General features: G+C 46.0%; 1 protein-coding gene across 1 annotated transcript in view; it reads right to left on the bottom strand.

The window, feature by feature from the left end:
- TRAPPC10 (trafficking protein particle complex subunit 10) overlaps positions 1-21,150 on the bottom strand; it is a 31,850-nt gene that overhangs the window by 6,604 nt on the left and 4,096 nt on the right. Inside the window, exons 3-21 of the mRNA XM_078878156.1 lie at positions 20,622-20,757; positions 19,591-19,787; positions 17,880-18,075; positions 15,805-15,916; positions 13,998-14,245; positions 12,710-12,856; positions 11,639-11,753; positions 10,410-10,486; positions 9,406-9,497; positions 9,018-9,161; positions 8,000-8,103; positions 6,711-7,048; positions 6,058-6,243; positions 5,764-5,905; positions 5,361-5,519; positions 3,684-3,904; positions 3,118-3,218; positions 2,266-2,410; positions 1,173-1,430 (exon numbers count right to left, since the gene is read on the bottom strand). Of these exons, the coding sequence (XP_078734282.1) occupies positions 1,173-1,430; positions 2,266-2,410; positions 3,118-3,218; positions 3,684-3,904; positions 5,361-5,519; positions 5,764-5,905; positions 6,058-6,243; positions 6,711-7,048; positions 8,000-8,103; positions 9,018-9,161; positions 9,406-9,497; positions 10,410-10,486; positions 11,639-11,753; positions 12,710-12,856; positions 13,998-14,245; positions 15,805-15,916; positions 17,880-18,075; positions 19,591-19,787; positions 20,622-20,757 (3,118 nt within the window). The remainder of the gene's footprint in view (positions 1-1,172; positions 1,431-2,265; positions 2,411-3,117; positions 3,219-3,683; positions 3,905-5,360; positions 5,520-5,763; positions 5,906-6,057; positions 6,244-6,710; positions 7,049-7,999; positions 8,104-9,017; positions 9,162-9,405; positions 9,498-10,409; positions 10,487-11,638; positions 11,754-12,709; positions 12,857-13,997; positions 14,246-15,804; positions 15,917-17,879; positions 18,076-19,590; positions 19,788-20,621; positions 20,758-21,150) is intronic.

Here is a 21,150-nt window from a genome sequence, read left to right on the forward strand (position 1 = left end):
TTCACCACGCCCGGCCGCCTTTGTCTCCCCAGTAGCGATGTTCACACACCACAGCAGTTACTCGTTTGAGGCTGAGTCGACCTAGGGGAGGCCCAGGACTGGTTCAAATAATCGTCACCGGTGGTGGCCGTGAGCGGGAATCGAACTCGGGTCGCCGGGTTCGTAGCGCAGCACGCTAACCACTACACTACCGCTCCCCCCACACGCGCGTGTGCGTCCATAGGTACACATACACGCGTTTGCTGCAGACACCCAACTTTCAGGGTGCGTACGGCAGTAAACGACTCAAATAATAACCAAAGATGCGCGAAGAACGCCTTAGACCTGCAACACATTTGTATTTCACTTTACCCGCGATCAGCAGGCACACTCCGTTACGCTTCCTCACACGGGTCACGTGACAGATGTGACGTCACAGCTCACTTGCCGTGCAAAATATATACATTATTGCGCCCCCCACCCCCCCCCAAAAAAAATACAAAAGTCTATTTTTATAATTTGTGCATGGTGTACAGTCTGGAAAGTACCCACATGGCAAATTTCAAGTTTGTTGCATGTCGGGAAGTACGCTAAACATTTTGAACAGACGCACATAATCACACATTTCCCTTTTATATATATGGAGATTAAAAAAAAAATGTTAAGCTTTATTTTTTATATGTTATGTTTCGGCTTGGGTCTAATTGTCCACGCTCAACTGACGTTGGCTGTAAATCACCACGGCCCCTTACGCTATGGCAAGCTTCGGGGCCACTTCCTGGAGTCGTGGAGTTCTTCCATTGCTAGTACGGTACATTAATTAAAGCGTGTTTTAAAAAAAGTTTTTTAAATATTACTTATATTGACTAGTTCCTGACTTGACAACCCTTCACCGTATTGTGTACATACTGTCCCTCTATTATCTTTTTCCTAGCTCTTTCTATTCTTCTGTTTGAGTCCTTTTTCGTGTCTATTACTCGTCTCTTGTTTCCTAGCTCATAACGTGGGGACATCTCAATGTTATTCGACTTGTTTTGATTGTCGTCTGGATGTCACGTACCCTGGTTCTTGCATTCCCTGTGCCTCTTGCTGTTGAAAACACATTTAAAATATAAACCGGACTCGAATATGAATTCTCAATAGTGGTATCTTGCCTAAGGCTCTACACAATCCAGACATAGCCTCCGTCTCACCTTAAAGTCGCTGAGCGTGAACTCGTAGCGGTGCCTGCTGGGTTCAGCGGATGCGGCGGTGGGACCAGGAGGGCCCCCGGGGGCGCTGTTGTCCACGTCTTCAAGGGGACTGTCAGGGCTCGGATGGCCAGCAGACGGGTTGCCTGGGGCTCCCTCCTCCGGCCAGAAACCCACAGAGAAGTGGCATCGCAGTGGTGCGGCTGGAGATGTCGGCAAAAGCTCCCAGACGAACCACATGTTCTGCACGCCCAGGACAACCTGCAGGAACGAGAGAGGAGGCTTTGTTAAGTCCCCAACGTCGACGTCACAACTGAGCAAAGGAGCTTCAGGGACTGCCTGTCCTAACACCAAAGGCAGCAAGCATCTCCCCGATCAAAGAAATGTGGGTCATGTTCATCTCCATGGTGTGGAATCAGTTGAATAAATTCTAAAAGCTTAAAAATCTTTACTATAGGTGCTACATGTGCCAAATGTGTGTGGATGCATGCTTGGAATACATTGAGCGATAAAGAAAAACACATGGATTGGAGAACATGAAAATCAGAGACGTAATATTGATTGTTAAAAGGAAGAAGACTTGGGAGGGACGATGGCTGATGGACAAGACTGCTTTTGGGATGGCCTTACTTATTATTACGTCTCACATTAGTCTAAACAAAGTCTTGCAGCGCGAACGGACTAAAGAAGCACAGTTGAACAGCACAGAACAAATGTAACACAGTGGTGCTGTGTGGCGTTCAGATTCTGTTCTATTTTGGATGTATAAAGCCCCCTTTACATTGTGGCTCAGTGGGTTTATAAAGCCCCCTTTACATTGTGGCTCAGTGGATCTATAAAGCCCCCTTTACATTGTGGCTCAGTGGATCTATAAAGCACCCTTTACATTGTGGCTCAGTGGATCTATAAAGCACCCTTTACATTGTGGCTCAGTGGATCTATAAAGCACCCTTTACATTGTGGCTCAGTGGATCTATAAAGCCCCATTTACATTGTGGCTCAGTGGGTTTATAAAGCCCCCTTTACATTGTGGCTCAGTGGATCTATAAAGCACCCTTTACATTGTGGCTCAGTGGGTTTATAAAGCCCCCTTTACATTGTGGCTCAGTGGGTTGAGCGGTTTCAGCTGGGCACTCTGGCAGCCGCCATCACCATCAGGAGTCGTCACATCGCCCAGATGATGGTCGCGCAACACGAACGCGACCTCAGTCGTGTTGCTCAGGCACACCTGCACAAACTTTCTGTTCATATTTAAACCACAAAAGCAAAAAAAGCAGACACAATAATTAGATGCAACAAGCTGAGCTGTTTGAGCCATCAGTGACCATTCAAATATCGTATTTGGTGTGCTCTTATTTTGCACAGCCACTGGTGAATTCTTAGCTAGAATTCCCTATTGGAAACAATCTTGTGTAGCCTAGGGTTAGAGCTCAATATAGGGCGAGGGCTAGACGTATAATTACAGATAGAGTTAGGAATTGGGTAAGAGGTAAGAAAAGGTCAAGGTTGATCATAGCGGTAGCAGTAGGGATAGAACAAGGTTAGGAATGCGGTTAAACACACCGACACTTCCAAGGGTTAGACATTCGAGTACAGATAGGATGGGACAAGAGAAAGAATTAGGATTAAACCTATGGCTAGGACTAGGGTTAAGATATCGGTTGAGAAAGACCAGATCTAAGGGCTAAGACTGGGGCTGGAGTTAATTACAGAATTAGAGTTCTAGTCTTCACTCAGTTTAGAACCATGGACTAGGGCTTAGGGACACATTTTGGCAAGGGTTAGAGCGAACATTTTGGTTATGATAAGAACCAAAGGGACAGGATTAAACACATGAGTAATGGTAGGGCTAGGAATAGATAGAAGCAGGGTATTTTTATTACTAATACCAGGGTTGATTTCTCTTTATGGTGGTGCTGTGCAAAGTGAGCTCATGGCCTCCACTGACCTCTCCCCAGCCGTGAGCAGAGAGTGCCGCGTACGGAAGGGAACTTTGAATGCCAGGGGAACGATCGTGGAGTAGATGGACCAAGGACTGTCAATAGAGATCTGCCAGGGAGGAGATTGTCAATTAGCAACATTTCAGCCTAGACTTGATTGAACACGGATACAATACATACAGCCCAACAGCATACCACATTCACTGCATTACTGGGAAGGTTTCTATATTAATAGATATCTGGAATTTTCTTGCATTTAATTTAATGTTTATTGTGACAATGTTTATGACGAATTCACCCATCAGGAACACGAGCAGTGATGAGACAAAGGTGGCCAGGCATGTGTGATGGTGGCCCCACTACTCCATAACATGTGTATTATAACTCCATAACATGTGTATCATAACTCCATAACATGTGTATCATAACTCCATAACATGTGTATCATAACTCCATAACATGTGTTGTTTGTCACGTACGCAATTTGTTCATGACCTCAGTCCAATGTGTGAACCATAACACCACCCTAAAACCCTCGCAGCCATCCACAGGTACGATTGACACGCCGGCTTGCCTTCTGATCAAGAACGTCTGCTTCGACGACAGCCTTTCGTGACTCCACTTTATCCGCCGGTGCTCCATTTTGCCCGTCTGCTCCGCCAGCCGCGGCGAGCGGCAGTGCGCAGGCGACGCGCAGGCTGAAGCGCAGAGTGTGGTAGCACGGCGTGGCGGGGAGGTTGACGCTCACAATGCGCTCCGAGGGAGACACTGTGAACACGGCATCCGGGAGCTCCTCTGCCGTGGGATGACGGGAGGACAGTATTACATTTTGACTCAAGTACAACCTAAGACTTCTGACAAGTCAAATAAACCATGACCAATCACAAATCTTTGGATGAATCACACTACTGCACTCTGTGCACGCCACTTATTATATAGTACTGCATTGTCGTACAGCCTGTGGTACTGATGATACTACGTTTGTCAGTAATATGTGAGTGGTGAGTGTCTGGTAAGATCTTGATTTGAAGCTTTCGTGACTGTAGGAATCCATACTCTTTGGTTCTTTCGGTAAAGTCCCGTAGGTAGAAAAAATAATAGATCACGACGTTCCGATCACAACACAAGCAATCGTCATCAGGTGGGACAACCGCAGCAAGAAACAACTGCTGAAGTAGGCGAGAGATCTGCCGTGGCACGAGGTTATATAGTAGTGTATAGTGTAGTGTATAGTGTAGTGTGTAGTGTATAGTGTAGTGTATAGTAGGCCTCGGCAGAAGGGGGGGGAAGGAGGCGGGGCAGAAAGTGGACCACATGGCAGCACCCGGGTCACTGGAGGAGAGATCAGAGAGAGATGAACAGAGAGAGAGAGAAAGACACACAGAGAGTCGGAAGCAATACCATCACTTTGCCATACAACCAGTGAGGGAAAAAAAGTATTTGATCCCCTGCTGATTTTGTACGTTTTCCCACTGACAAAGAAATGATCAGTCTATAATTTTAATGGTAGGTTTACTTGAACAGTGAGAGACAGAATAACAACAACAAAAAATCCAGAAAAACGCATGTCAAAAATGTAATAAATTTATTTGCATTTTAATGAGGGAAATAAGTATTTGACCCCTCTGCAAAACATGACTTAGTACTTGGTGGCAAAACCATTGTCGGCAGTATATAACCTTGTGCCACGGCAGATCTCTCGCCTACTTCAGCAGTTTTTTCTTGCTGCGGTTGTCCCACCTGATGACGATTGCTTGTGTTGCGACCGAAACGTCGTGATCTATTATTTTTCTACCTACGTGACTTTACCGAAAGAACCAAAGAGTGTCTGGTAAGAGTAGAATAGCAGGTGAGTGATGAGTGTCAGGTGAGTGGTCAGGTGTCTATTAAGTATCTGGTGAGTGTTTAGTACCAAGTCAGAAAAAGTGACTGGTGGACGTTCGTCTGGTGAATGGTATCACGTGATCGGTGAGTGTCTGGTAAGTGTGTGCCGAGTGCACCCAGTGTCTAGTTAGTGGTGAGTATGTGGTGAGTGTCTAGTATGTGTGTCTGCCGAGCACATCTGGTATGAGGAGGTGAGGGTCAGGTGAGTGTCATGTGACCCCATTAGTAGGTTGGGCTGCCTCCTGGTACAAACGCACGTACACAGTCATCTCTTTGGAATCCTTTGAGCAGTATCAAATGTTGTGCAGCTGTGGCAGTGCAATAAATCAAACACGCGTGGCATATCGCAATCCACCAAAACCCTTACCGCCAGTATCGGTGCTGATGCGTGCCGTGTTCTTGCCAGAGTTAAGGATGAGCAGCCCGGCTGGGAGGCTGAGCTGCAAGGCGTCACCCCCACGCACAGAGTAGCAGCCGGTGTTCACGGTCACAGTCAGCTCTTGAGGCACACCCGCTAGCAGTGGCTCTGTTCATCGTGCACCAACAAACATATGCACACAAGCATTGATAAAAACAAAGAACATCTGCATCGCCTTTCGCAGATTTTTGGAGCAAGGACTGTGAGCACCTATTAAGGCCAGCATAGCGCACGAGGTAGTAGTGAGGCCATCATTACACCCGGCTGCCTTTCACGGCACGAACGGTGTGAAGTCACCGTCACTTAATGGCGACCGGTGGCTGGTGTTGCGCGTGCGTGTGTGTGGCAGCACCGTGCGAGGGCAGCAGGTTGAGTTGCGGCTCCTGTGAATAGACGTCGTACTGCAGTGGAGGATAGAGGCGACGTGACAGGAGATGCACGCGGCCCAGCTGCACGCAAAGCTGCCTTAGTGTGAACGAGCCAGGCTCTGTGACCTGCAGGAACGCAGGGAGGAAGGGAGGGAAGCACTCGGTGGCAACACAAACTTCCCCACAAACCGTGTCCACCCCAATGCTTGATCGGCCCTAAATGAGTCTGGAGCGAGCCACTCTGTAGAGGACCTCCACGATGGCGCTTTTGCTCTCACCACGGCAGAGAGGGTGACGGTGTTTTTTCCAGGCCTCAGCTGCACGCCGGCGGCCCTGAGCGAGCGCGATGCCTCTTCCCTCGTAACATCAGCGCCGCGGCCTGAGGACGTGTTGGAGTCCTGACGGCGCAGCAGCATGTGCGAGTTGCGGCATACCACGCCGCTCGACGCCAGTGGGGCATCCGCCTATGGGCAGCGACAAGACGGCTCTCATGAGTTGCGGTCAACAAGAAACCAGGCTAAGTTCAAGTGTTATTTTTTTACTCTAGCATTTCTCAAACAAGGATCGAGGGGCCAAGGGTGTTCATACTCTCTTCAGATTGACTAGCCTGCTGAGAACTCTGGGCCACAGACATAATAAACTAAGTAAATGGATGCAGTAGGATCAAATGTAAGAGCTATAAAAGATGAGACAGGATCACTTTATTCATAAGAAGTCATCATCCTTAGTTCTTAATTATTAGAAACCTAGCAATGATGGGAAAGGCCCGTACAACTACCTTCCTGTTAGCTGATAACTTAATTGGGGGTATTATTTGGCGTGTGAGCTACGACACCAGCACACCACAGCTCACTCCATCCAACAACAAAGCGGGTCTCTACTAACACCCTGCAACACCGACTTCCCGGCAGGCGGTGCCACACGAACGCACCTGTGGGCCTTTCTCCCTGAGCTCGCACACGTCGATCAATGCCGGGAGCTGCCGGCGCACGGGCAAGTCCGTCGCCGCGTTTCCCGGGAACACGACTCGCCCATCCGGGTAACGGGGCGTGCCGCCGGTAGCCCCGGTGGTGGCGGCGGCTGCGGGGCCAGGCCGCGGTTCATGAGCGAGCGCTATGGAAATGGCGGTGGAGTTGGCACTGGCCGGAAGCCGGCTGACGAGCACCAGCTGCAGCACGAGCGTGCCGTTGAGGTTGACGAGCGCAGACGCCGGGGTAAAGCGCACGCTCGACAGCTGCAGCACCGGCTCCAGAGGCAGGAGGATCTCGCCTGCGCCGCCCGAAACGACAGCAAGGCAGACAAATGGGGCTGACTGCGACGTTTCTCTCGCTCGACACAATGTCGATTAGTTATTGATGCAACTACTTTGCCCCTTACATCTAAATGGAAGTGTTTCATTTTATTTGTTTTAATACGTATGTATATAGCATTTTATTCGCACAGTACATAGCCAACTGGGCTAATTGGAGGTGCGAAATATAACTGGTTGGTGGAAAGTTCAGTTCTGAAAGAAAGCACCCAGCTTTCTGTTGAGACAAAGATTATTACAATGGGCTCACTAATCGTGTAGCCCCTCGGCGTAAAGAGAAATAAACACCGTGTATGTGTACATTCCTCTACCCGAATATAGTAATCATCTCCCTTTGAAACAAAATAGTTTTGAAGTAAAAATGGCAGTTTAAAAGAGAGCCAGGCCAAGTAGATGTGTTATAGCCACCGAGTCCAGCACTAATAAAGTCATGAATTCAAGCCAAGGCACTTGATGTGTCTCGTGACGCATCTCATAGGGGCTTAGAATGGCGTTGTCAGATCACCGAGCCAGCAAGTCTGAGATCCGACGTTCAAATCTAGGTTCAACTACCCACAACTAAACCCGACTCTGCATTGCAATGGTCTTGGACAATGACAGCAAAAACAATCATAAAATAACCACTTAATTTGGCCGACCCCAGCTCTGAGGACGTTTATTTTCCACGAGTTACATGGGGCTCATCACGATTTTCAGAGTATGAAGGAGCACAGCCTAGTGGCCAGTCTGGAGTAGCACGTCCCAGATTGCGCTTAAAAAAGTTACATGTATCATTTTACAGGTATCCTGACAAGGTTATTGGCTGAAATATAAGAATCTGTGAGATGCGTTTGACCATGTGCAATCTGGCGAGACCCCGAGGCAAACACTTGGGTGCGAAGCCCACCGCACGCACAGACGTCTGAACTCACCATGGTCCTCTGCACCACTGGACCCCAGGATCTCCTTGAAGTAAGACTCCCTCTCATCCACAGGCAGGTTCAGATCACTGGCCAAGAGGCTGCACATCTCCAGGTATGTGCAGCAGTGTCTGTTAAGAATTATGCCCTCAATGACAGGGCTACAAATAGCCATGAGACCAGTTGCATAAAACACATTAAGTTACATTTTAGCTTCTCATTTTTAAACGTGAAAGTAGAAAAAAAACACTTCCATTTGGAATTGTGTTAACAGTCAGACAAAACTGATAACACTCAGTGAGGCTTTACTAAATAAATGGACATCATAGCTGTTTAGAAAAATCCTGCTTGGAATATGTCCAACTGCTTTTCAATTAAGATTTTTTTTTATGTCCAAGGCAAATTTTGTGTGTCGAAGTATCTGAATAAATACTCTTTGGATCTTTCGGTAAAGTCACGTAGGTAGAAAAGTAATAATCGTTTTGATCGCCACACAAGCAACCGTCTTCAGGTGAGACAGAGAGAGACAGGCTGCTGAAACAAGTCCTTATATTTAGAGCCGAGAGGGGGGGGGAGGGGGGGGGCAAGAGATTGTGCCTCAGCGAGTGGGAAATCCAAAGATGGGAACCGAGATGGGGGGGGAAAGGGAGGATGACCTCCACGACGATGACGAGCTGAGGAGGTGGCTTTCCCACTCGCTGAGGCACAATCTCTCGTCCCCCCCTCTCGGCTCTAAATATAAGGACTTGTTTCAGCAGCCTGTCTCTCTCTGTCTCACCTGAAGATGGTTGCTTGTGTGTCACAAAAGCTGCCAATCAAGATATCTGAATAAAGCCCACACTTAAGTAGGCAGTAGTAAAAAATCGGCGCAGATAAGTCAGCAGCCTATTGCTGCCTTACAAACACCCCCTTATAGAGCAATGGATGTAGGAGTGTCAAGCATATAGTATTCGGTATGCGCCATGCAGAGTATAATAGAGAAATACATGAGACACATGAAGTCCTGCAGGTAGGATCCCTTGACCGAGGATATTTGGTGGTGTTTCCCAGTTGCTTCTGGCAAGTGGAAATCTGCTTGCGTGTGTGTGTGACGGGCAGCGTCCAGCCTTCGTCTCGGTATGTCTTCAGCGCATCATACAAAAATGCCTCGGCTTTTTGCGGCTCCCCCTTTCTCCTATACAACGGACACATACACAAAGGGGCACAGACTCAGTAAGCACGCACACAATGTAGACGATCCACATATCCCTGCACTCAAGCAGAGGGTGCAGGGCATATGGTTGAGTGTTAATCGTACAAACCCGAGTTGCCCCCGAAAAAATGCAGTGAAAAAAACAAAACAGGCACAGATGATGGGAGATACTGCCACGTGAGTTTGCTGTGCAGAACTGCGTGCATGGAGCAGTGTGGGCTCTCACATGTGATACTCCGCCAGGTCCGTGCCTATCAGTCGGGCTGAACGAATCCTCCCAATGTGTTTGTATGTCCCCATTGCAATCTCCGACAGCTCCTGTCAGCAGTCACACACGGTCACATGCAGTGCTCACGCCAACCTTCACGGGTGCGTTTTTCTAGAGGTATTGCCTGCCAGGACTTAGTCTGTAGGAGTGTCAAGCATATAGTATTCGGTATGCGCCATGCAGAGTATAATAGAGAAATACACAAGGTCCCAAAGCAAAGGGAGCCGTGTACAAAAATGGAAACTATGGCCTCATGTGAATGAGCTATATGCAGTTAATTTGATCGATACTAATGCGTCATACCCAGAATGTATATTTAATCACACACAGCCCTCGTTTTTTTATTAGCATACTAACTCTGACAATACTCGCTTGCTTAAATGCCAACAGTCATGGCATGCACCAAACGGGCAGCAGATCCATTTGCTGCAGTATCCTAATTGAGATAACTCGCGATGAGTGTGTGAGCATTGTAAAAATCACAAGGTTCAAAGGACATACATTGACACATGCTCATTCGCAACACTTCACCTCATTAAAACATCATTCCACAGTATTAATGATCTACAAGTACAGCCATGCTTGTCAATCCACTGTTGGATGAGAATCTTCCAATGCCGTGCGGGTCACGAGGGAATTGTGACTACCCTTCAACACGATGGTCAACGTGGGTTGCTGAGGGCGAGGAGCATATACAGTGGATAATAGTACAGTACAATAATGGATGTTGTTGCACTGCCCTCTGCTGAAAAGAATCCCCACAGGTGCCCACAGCACCAGTTGTATGCATGGCGGTCACCCACACCAGCACTAGCTAGGTTCAGATTAGCTTAGCTTCTGAGATCTGAGAAGCTTGGGTATGGTCAGATAACCCCCATGACCCACACTGGATTCTGGCTGATTTGCTCATCGGCAATTGTAATAATGATTGTACATCACAATGCGTTCATATTAAGCCATACCATGTAATGCTTCTCATAGGCTTCCATTGAAGACAGGGCTTCTCTTAGCTTCTTTCCAGGGTTGTTAATGTTGCTTGCTGCAAATAAATAATCAACTAAATAAACAAAATCAATCACAAAAAACAATGACATAAAATGAGCTCCATTACTTAGGCATAATAGTCAGTATGTGTGAGCGTAGATGCTATTGTTGATTTGAAGCTTTCGTGACTGCAGGAATCCATACAAAGAGTATAGATGTTATCGTGAAATGTGTAAATACTTTAGAATTAAACCTCATCACTACGTTCCCATTGCTTGTGTATTCCCACATCTTTCATCTCATTCTTTAAGTCTGAAATATTCCTACCAACAGGATTTTAAATGTACTTGCTACAAGTAACTCTATAACTGATGTTTTCCCATGAGATAGATATACAGCATCAGAGAGGCGTTGATCGACAGAGATAAGCATAACAGCAGAAACCCATTGCATGAAATGCATAATTTTTATGGCAAGAAATAGCATTCCCTGGTTCAATGTTTTGCTGAATCTCAAGTTCAGTTTCTGGTCCTTTGAAGAACACGAGATCAAAGCTTCACTCTTGTTTACTTTAAACTACCCCAAGTAGTGTTTCTTATAGTTGCTTACAAACAGCAAACGCATTGTGAATGTTCATACAATAGTCGGTTAATTTTCTTTGCAAGTGGTTATGATAATGCAAATGCCCTCAGAGGGATAAAAGGCAATACATCTTAAAATTGACATTTAAAACATCTAATTCGAGTATCATGAGTATGGGAACGTAGGGGGCCAAAGAGGCATCTGCACGCCAAATTTCAGATATGGAGAAAGCCATTTGCTGTGCTCCATAAATTAATAGCCTACTCAGGAGCCCATGGTCCTTAGGCATAGGCCCCCATGACTGCTGCTTACCTCCAGAACTACAGAATCATTCCCATGCACCTAACTGTTATTGAATAAACAAAGATCAGAGGCCCCATTCGCTAATAGGCACTGATGATGTTAATCCCTGCTATTGGTCCTGAGTCAATGGTGAGTGAATATTTGACATTGCCATGATGGGGACCAGTTGATATATTTGTATAGACTAACAGGGACTGCTGACTAACAGGGACTGCTGACATTTGACGAAGCGGTGCGACTCGTAGCCGAGTGTAAATGAAACAACGCTGCCAGGGAGTGCTCCATAAACTGTCATCCATGGTCTGTGCATGCTCCATCTTACGACTGTCTTCGTCGTCATCCCGCAGGCCAGCCAGCAGGTCCACTGTGCGGTTCAGCTCCTCCGAGTCTGGGCCATTAGGAGACATAAGGCCACACAGGGAGCCCAGGCCTTGGAGCTGTAAGTGAACATGCATAAATGTAGCACAAGCTTGCTTGTTTAAACACAAACATGCACATTTGCAAGCATGCATGGCACATACTAGAATTTGTGTTGATTTTATATATCTCAAGGATAGAGCCGTGGCTTATTGACAAGGGCACTGCCCTCTGAACCTGGCCACTTAGGTTCAATTCCAGACCACAACGACACGTCAGTGGCGAGTGATATTTAAACTGGAAAACTCCCAAAATGTTGACTTTAAACTTTCGTGACTGCAGGAATTCATATTCTTTGGTTCTTTCGGTAAAGTCACGTAGATAGAAAAATAATAATAAAGTGAATAAAAATGTAAAATAATGAAAATTAAATTAAGTAAAAAAAAAACACTAATGTAGATTGTAGCCTGGTTCTTAATCTGAGTGAGTGTACTGGCAGTCTATAATAAATATTATTTGTGGATGGTAACCAGAAAACATTGTTACATTATAAGCAAATAGACTGGTTTAAATAAAATATTTTTACAAAACCACTCATAAGCAATAATATAAAGTTATTTATCACTTACAAATATTTTAAAAATTCGACCTTTATGACACTCATTTTCCAGTTTGAGTTCCATACTGTGAAAAGGGCTTCAAAAAGCGTTCCCCTAAAGCTAGGCGAAGTTTGCACTGAATTTCATTCAAAACACAAAGATCACAAGCAAAACATTTAGTCTGAGAGCTTCATAACCAAGTATCAATGTCCCATTGCATGAAGGCCTGCACAATGTGTGCATCCTGGTTGCTGGGATTAATTTATATTTTAACTAAACTAGAAACGATATTTTACGTTACCAGGTAAGGCCCACTAAGCTAGAGAGGTTGTTTTTTAGAAGCAACCTGGTCACGAATGATATTTCAATGACACGGCTTATCACGTGAAACGTCATAGCAGCCAAATACTGTAAAATTGAGTGTGCAAGATGCCCACCTTTTCCCGTGCGTATGCCCGCAGCCCGGCCGCATAAGCAGCAAACGAGTCATTCTGGTTGGTGTCGCAGAACGTCTCGATCCTCTGCAGCACCTCCAGGCAGCTGATGTAGACCCAGCAATCAACCGCACCCACCGGCATTTGGATCTGGGAATTTCAATGTGAGCAATGTGATTTGGAGATTACATTGATTTAATAGACCTTAATAAAGATAACGGGATCTGTTGAATTGCTAAAATAAAAATGTTTTCCCTTAACATGCCTTCTTTAGATATATCTCTGGACTATTTATTTGAATAAAATAAAACAAACAAAAAGACAAAGAGCTCTGATTGTATAGACGTGTAACAGTGCAGTCTGTGTGTACTGCACGTGCATGCACACAGGGCCCCCCCCCCTTACTTATTTAGAATCCCCTACATTATTTGTGCATCTCTCTCTACACATCCCTATCTGTCTTTATGGATCTCTCAGTGTCTTTCTTTGTGTTTATATCCGTGTCTGTCTTGTCTCTGTGTCTCTCTTGCTATGTTTACATAACATCCGAGTGTTTGGGCCATGGAGGCTCTCTGGGGCATGGCAGTGATATCACTGAATCCAAGGTGCAGACTCTGCACTACATCTCTCTCATGACACAAAGTCAACAATCAATGGGAAGTGTCAAGTCCGTTGAGGCTGCGCTAAATCCTGTTGCTGGAAATAATACAGCACCCAATTGGGTTGCGCTTTCTTCTTACACGACAAACTCACATCTCAGCAGTATATTACTGGTAAACTAACCCCACTGGATAAAACATCTTAGAGAAAGTGAATATATACAGCCCTTTTGTCAATATGTTGCTCAATGAGAGTCTCCCAATGACATGAAGGTCGTTGGGGTTATTTGATCAATACATTGGTCAGGACAGGTTCGTGACAGTGGGGTGGCACAGATGTGGGCAGATAGAAGTACAGGAAAACAAATAATGTTTTGCAGTGCCCTCTGCTGGCCACAATGTAGTCCGCAGCCTATAACAATCAGTTTAGTATATGGTGGTCACCCATCCAATCACTTTTCCTTGTTGATCTTGCGACTCCTGATGAGATTGGGTGCATTTCGGGTGATGTGGTTACGGGCCTTAAGAGACATTAACCATTCCACTAATAATTAACGATGACTGTTCAGTATTCCGTGGTGCCACGTCATATATGGATGGATCTTGATCAGTCACGTTTGGTTTATCGTGGCATACTCGGCTGCCGAGACCTCACGTGAAACGCTGCTGCTGCTGCAACGTGCGTGCTGTACCTCCAGCATGCGCAACTCCAACACAGAGTTATGCAGCAACTCAAGGGCCCGGTGCGCCACCTCCCAAGGCCGCTGCAGGAAGAAGAGAAGTGTGCACTGGCGCGAGAAGAGGTAGCTGCGCAGATCGAGCAGCGAAGCCTGCCCCGTCTGCACCGCCTCTCGTTTTCCCATGTCGATCGGCCGCCACAGTGCCAGGCCCACCCAGCTGCTGACTGGCCGACGGAAGCTTGACAACCAATCGGCAGTGTCTGCACAAACACGCACAAGCACGCATGCGTCCGCGTGGTGTTAATGAGAATGGTGCCATTAATGTAACCGTGTGTCCAGGAACGCTGCATTGATTCTCAGGACCCTGATTAATGCTTCCCAAATAAGGCTGAAAGTATTCATGTATTAACACTGTCTTTCTGTCTGTAAATCTGTAAAATATGGTCAAAAATCTCGTGAAAATTATCCGAATTATAATTTAGTTTAAACTTGTGTTGCTGTCAGGGACTTACCCTACATATAAATGTGCCAATTGATCAATGGGTTGCCCAAAACTTGCAGAAAAAACTACAACAATTTACCTGCCTTTGTAAGAGCAGAATGTAGCCTCACCAATGTGAAGTTGAAAACATTTCACCATCTTGCATAAGGACACTCCATTATTGATTTGACAGGAGCTCTTCTGACATTCAATACGATGAGACCATGGAACAATTTTCTATCCAAAATGCTCACTTCTGTTAAATGTTTACAGTAAATTGCATCTATTATATCTTGACTTACAGTTTTCGTGACTGCAGGAATTTATATTCTTTCGGTCCTTCGGTAAAGTCACGTAGATAGGTTCAAAGAAAATAACAAAAAACAAAAACTACGACGTTTCGATCGCAACACAAGCGGTCGTCTTCAGGAAAAGGGGGGTTCGCTTCCAAACTCTTGAAAGGGTTTTAAATGGGCATAGCCCAAATGTCAGCAGCCAATAATGCAAGTGGTGGGTTGGCAGCCAACCCCACGGTGGTTGGTTTTCCAGAAATCAATCAAATGTTCACCCGGCAGCCCTTTGATTGGTGGAAAACCAACCACCCTCGGGTTGGCTGTCCACCACTTGCATATTCATTGGCTGCTGACATTTGGGCTATGCCCTTTTCAAACCCTTATAAATACAGGCAGTCCTCTACTTACGATGGAGATGCGTTACGACGACCCCATCGTAAGTCAAAAATATCGGAAGTCGAAGATGGCCTAGCCTACCCAGGCGTCTTAAGGAATGGTGATAATTTAGCAAAACAGCAATTTACAGTAGCGTACTGTATAAACTATATACTGTATCTATTTATTAATTACAATACTGTATTGCACAGTAAAATGTAAAGTAAAAACCAAGGTAAATTCTTAGCCTACCTATATGAACTGCAATTTAATAGAAAGTTTTATCAGGAAACAATCCTATCTGCATCACACAAGGCGGGAGATGCGTACATCCCGGCAGCGTCCCAACGTACAGCATCGTACCTCGTACGCTGCTGCGTTTGCCTGCTGCGCGAAATGTAAAATATGTTACAATTTTGTCGTATCGCGATCGCCATCGCAAGATCGAAATATCGTAAGTGGGACCATCGTAACTCGGGGACTCTCTGTAGTTGCCCTTTTCCTGAAGACGACCGCTTGCGTTGCGATCGAAACGTCGTCGTTTTTTGTTATTTTCTTTGAACCTATTTCCGTGACTTTACCGAAAGACCCAAAGAAGATGCATCTATTATGTCCTACTACTCAAGAGCGAAACAGCCCGCAGGGGTGATGGGGCGAGACTTGTTGTTACCTCCGGCACCAAAGTTGACGACGTACTGAGTGAAGAGCGCGTCGAGCTCGTCGTACTGCACCAGTGCGTCCTCATACTGCTTCAGCATCTCGAACACAAACGCGAGTTCCTCCTGCGAGCATGCAGGCAAAGAGGACAAACAAACCCCCAATTTAGTCTCACAGACCGGCCCACAGTAGTAGGTGCTGTTAGCGATTGCCTATTAGCACCACTAATATTAACATATTAACATTCTACGGGCGGCAGTGTAACCAGCACCACACATGTCCAGTCACCTGTCTCCCGATTGCCAATGTTGACCATGACACTTCACCAGGTATTCATGTGATGCTGAGAATTACTTTACAAAGACCACTGATGTTGTTCCTCATGGCCGGCAATTGAAGACAGGTCACCGAGCTCATTAGTGTAGCCGAGTGTATTAATCAATGTGGAGTGAGTCCAACTGAGTCGCAGACGTTATTCTTTAGAGGCAACACATTTATTGTAACGCGTATAAAACACATTCCTGCGGAGGGAGCTGGTAGGAACGTTGGGTTGCTCGGTCAATGGCCAGGGTGAACGGCGGCGTGGTGTATTCCGCAAGTATGCCCGATTGTGAGGGCGGGCACAAGCCAGCGTGAGTAGGTTAAACGTTGAGTTTTATAAGGGCACCACGGGGTGACCAGCCCCTCCTCACTCAGAAACACCCCTCCCACCCCCCACCCAGCCCCACCCTCCCCACCCAGCCCCTCCCCACCCTCCCCTCTCCACCAAGCCCCACCCCTCCCATTTTTGGATGCACGACGGACGGACACAATATCCCCTGTGGGCTGGTGTAACCAGGAGGTTCCTACCAGTACAAAGGGGTAACTGCCCCTTTACCAGATACAGCCGAGGGTGGTGACCACCCAGCTAACTACACGATGGGGAGGAGTTACAGCGACGAAGGGTAGGGCCCCCACGTCGACAAGCTGGAAGCTGGAAGCTTGTCGACATGGAGCTTCCAGCTTGTAGAACGAAGAGACCCTGGTCCCTCTAAGGGACCCACCTTATATCCTCCCGGGTCGGGGCCTGCTCCACCCTTGGCCCCGCCCGCCTTCTCGAGTCTTCTAGCTCCCTCTCGATCCCTCTCGAGAGCTCTCCCTGGACACGTGGTCACCCCCTAGCCCCCCCACCTGGGGCCTCCTCTGTGGACACTCCGGATCACGTGTCTACGGGGTCAACCAGAGTGCCGCAGCCAGGAGCAACTCTGCCCCTGGGCTGACACTCTCCCACTCCCCCTTGTGGGAGGGAGCCCACACTACACGCCACGCGTGGTGCCCGTGCTATCCCAGCGCTCACCAAGCCCCGCTAGGGCTGGTACTACACCCGCCTACGGGGTGTACGCGTTGACGGTGCATCGCACGCCGTGCTGCTCTAGAGCCGGCCCCGCACAGCAACCCACCCGGTGCCGTCCGCGATGTAAGTACATCGCACGCTACGGCCCTCCCGGGCCGGCACCATACAGTGACATCCCTGATGTCACTACAAATATGCACACACACACTCTGCCACATTCCCCATTTAAACAGGCAAACCATTACATTAACAACCATCTGCAAACAATATATCTTGATATATGGAACTTTTTAAACAATCCATGTAAATAAGGCCACGGGTCTCTAGGAGTAGTAAACAATATCAGGGTTAAGTGGTCATTACAGCTCATGTCGATAAGCCACCACCCCTCCCCTTGCTGACTTCCTTCTGCTAGATCCCAAAGTTATTGCAACGTTTACACCCAATATCCAAGAACCTGTTTCATGGAATCCAGTCATTTGCCTTTAGATATTAATGTAATCGCTGGAAAAAATAAGCCCGCACTGGAATAATCAGTGACGTGTATTAAATAAAAAAAGAAGTCATTTCTGTTGTATAAAGAATGGCAGAAAGTTGAATAAACAGTGATCTCTGCTCAATGAAAAGAGAAACCCGTTCTGTATGTGATAGAATGGTCTGAGTTGGATTAAAAGGGGGCAACATGTCCATTGACCGTTGCGTGCCTGGGCAAGCGCCAATGGGCAAGCGCCGCCCGGCTCCGCGCGCGCACGGACCTGCACCATGAAGTAGTGGCAGAAGCTCCAGGAGGGGTGCGTGCGCTTCTCCCGCAGTGCCCGCATGTCGTCCTCGAAGCGACCCAGGTTGCGCGTGAACGACATGAGCAGCAGCATGCGCAGCTTCGCCACGAAGGAGGCCCACGACTCCTGCGTTTTACTCGAGTCGCGCAGGGGGTCGGTAAGCACGACGCACCTAAAGACGGCGCCACCGCCCAGGGGGCAAAGGGGGGAGATGCATGGGTGTCAGGAGACTGTTCTTACACGAGGGTCCGGCTTGTTCGTACGTAACGATTCAATTGCACCGAATTGAGACTTACACGTAAGAAACATAGACAAAATTATTGAGCCAAAGCTGAAATGTGCATAAAGAAAAAGAGGTTCATGCTTGCAATAACAATGAGAGACAGAAAGCAGAACACATGGGGATTAGAGAAGATGACCTCTAAAAAGAATAAGTACGCTCGGGCTAGAAAGGACAACAGCGATGCACGACATTAATGATGGAGTGGAAGAAAAAGCAGAGAATATGCGAGAAGATGTCGAGCACAGAGAGAGAGTGGTGGAGTTAGATCATGTGCAGGAGCTGGACGGATTGTTACATCGTGGGACTGAGATATGGCGACGGCTTGGGGAGAGGCCTGAATTCAGCAGTGGTGGATTGATGGCTGTTGATGACGAACATTTCATCGATTAATGTATACAATTGTCTAAATAAGATCCTAATATTTACAATTTATATAAGGTATTACTCAGTATAATGGTTCAAACAAGACAGAAAATAAATATGAGACAGTCCAAAGAAGAAATTAAATAATTGTTTCTTGAATGAAATCATGACCCATAATTGTCAAATATCATTGACTTGTCGGGGGTGGATTCATATTCTTGGTTCTTTCGGTAAAGTCACGTAGAAGGGAAATAATAAAATAATAAAAATATAACATTATTATGTAGTATTTGTATGTTTTATTTGTATTCATTAATTATTGTTTTATTTTTATTATTTATTTCCCTTCTACGTGACTTTACCGAAAGAACCAAAAAGATGAATCCTTGCAGTCACGAAAGCTTTAAAACGAAATGGGGGTGTATTGTTACACGTCTACGACCAGTGGGAGAAACCCGGAGTGTCCTAATAATCCCCAATGCAATTTGGAATAAATATGATCAAACGCTGATATTCAGACAGCTTAATAATCTACTTACTGTACTGTATCTTACAGACATCTTGCTGCTCTACACAGTGTTTAACAAATATTATTACGCCCATACAAAGTATGAAACCTCCTACAAATACCTGTTGCAGACCTGCACTGCAAATGGCAAGCGTTATATATTGACATGTTGGTGAATATTGCTTTCCCAAGCACTTTTTTCCAGAGATGTACAGAGATCTCCATTAAGTACAACTGGGCAAAGTGATGAGGCAATGTGATTCAAATATATTTCTAAAACATGAATCCGGTCCCTAAAATGAAAAGCAACATCTAAAAGATAAAGCCATATTTGGCAAGTGGGAAACCACACTAGCTACTCAGACTATACCCTGAACCAAACTAGCCAACCCAACACTATTCTCAAACACAACCAAAGTAGCCAAACAAACCCTAACACTATCCTTATCTCTGACCATATGCCTAGCCCTAGCTTCACACCACATCCCTAACCCTAGCCCCATACGTGCCAGCGCCCACCACAGCTGCCTCACCGGTCGCTCTGCTTGTTACAGAAGTCGTTTCTGATCTTGTCGATGATTGAGGTTCGTGGCAGGGCAATGGGCTGCTTCTTCTTTCGGTTCTCATTCTCCACGAGCACCACCAGCCAGTCGGGGATGTTGTACGTACGCAGCAGTGACTGCCAGCGCGTGATCTCTTCCTTCGTCGACGCCTTGTACACTTCCGACTCCTGCATACAGAACCCACAGCCAGAAAAGCTTCTGGTTACCCGATGCCAAGACTACCACAACTACCTCCACCAAACATATTCATCGCCACCATTACCTGAAGTGTAAAAGTCCCAATTCATGGTCCAATAGATTGTTTTCCTTTGACAGTTCAGTAACAATATGGAAACTCTAAACCATTTTCAGCTGCACTGTTTTGAAAGTGGGAATGTGATAATGAATAACAAACATTTAATTTCGTTAAAATTAGTAGTTTTTTACTCGAGCAAAGCAAGATGATCATAACCTGTTGATAGCTCTGTAAAGATGATATAAAGCCCATATTCTGATTGCAGCAGTCAGTCAATCCACAGAACAGCTGCCATTGACTTCTCAACGAATGTTGCTCATTTTTATAAATCCTGACAGACATAAATAGTATTTTTGGAAATGAATTGACCAGTGAAATCAGAACGTAATGACTTAGGCTAACTTAAGTTTCCTGTGAAAATAGCTTCCAAGTGCAGAGTTAATCTATGGTGCTCATGTTAGCATTGTAATATGTAAGTATAAATGAAACATAATGCAACCAATTTTACTAGGAGCTACATTGAAAATGTCATTTTATTTAAAGCAAAGTTATGGTTTCACAGTAGTTTTAAAGTTTCATATTTTTACACATTATCATGTACACATGTTGTTTTCATATTGTTTTTCATTACTTTCTTTTCAAATTCATACATTGCATAACCACCTCCACACATACCTACTCACCTACCTACACACTTACCCAAAATGGGCATTACGTTTCCATTAACATGCTTAACAGCACGCTTTATGTCGTGCTGAGAACTCACGCAGCAATCCGTCCAGAATATGTGCAGGAAGGGGAATGTAAGCAGGGCCTTGCTTCCCTCCTTTGGCAGCAGATCTTCCTTGAACGCCACAAAGTTCGCTTCAAGGTTGATCATCTTTGGGGGACGCCCATATGACCTGCGCATGGCACCCATTCATTGAGTCACCCACTTCGTTCACAGAAATGCAACATTCTCAAAATCAATCTTAATTTAGGAGCTTTCGTGACTGCAGGAATTATTCTTTGGTTTTTTTCTCGGTTAAGTCACGTCTAAAAATAAAATAATAAATTAAAATAACATATTACGACGTTTCGATTGCAACACAAGCAATCATCATCAGGTATAAAAGAAATAGCAACAAAAATCTAACTAGAAAACTATAGACAGACATACAAGCAGACAGACATCACAACGGCACACAGAGAGAGGACACAAATCGGCACAAAGAGAGGGGTCGTTTCTGTGACGGTCCCTTAAATATAGAGAGGGGGGGCGGGGACGGAGAGAGGGAGGGGGCAGAGAGAATTAG

Source organism: Lampetra fluviatilis, chromosome 50 (genome assembly GCF_964198595.1).
Source record: "Lampetra fluviatilis chromosome 50, kcLamFluv1.1, whole genome shotgun sequence".
NCBI classification, from domain to species: domain Eukaryota; kingdom Metazoa; phylum Chordata; class Hyperoartia; order Petromyzontiformes; family Petromyzontidae; genus Lampetra; species Lampetra fluviatilis.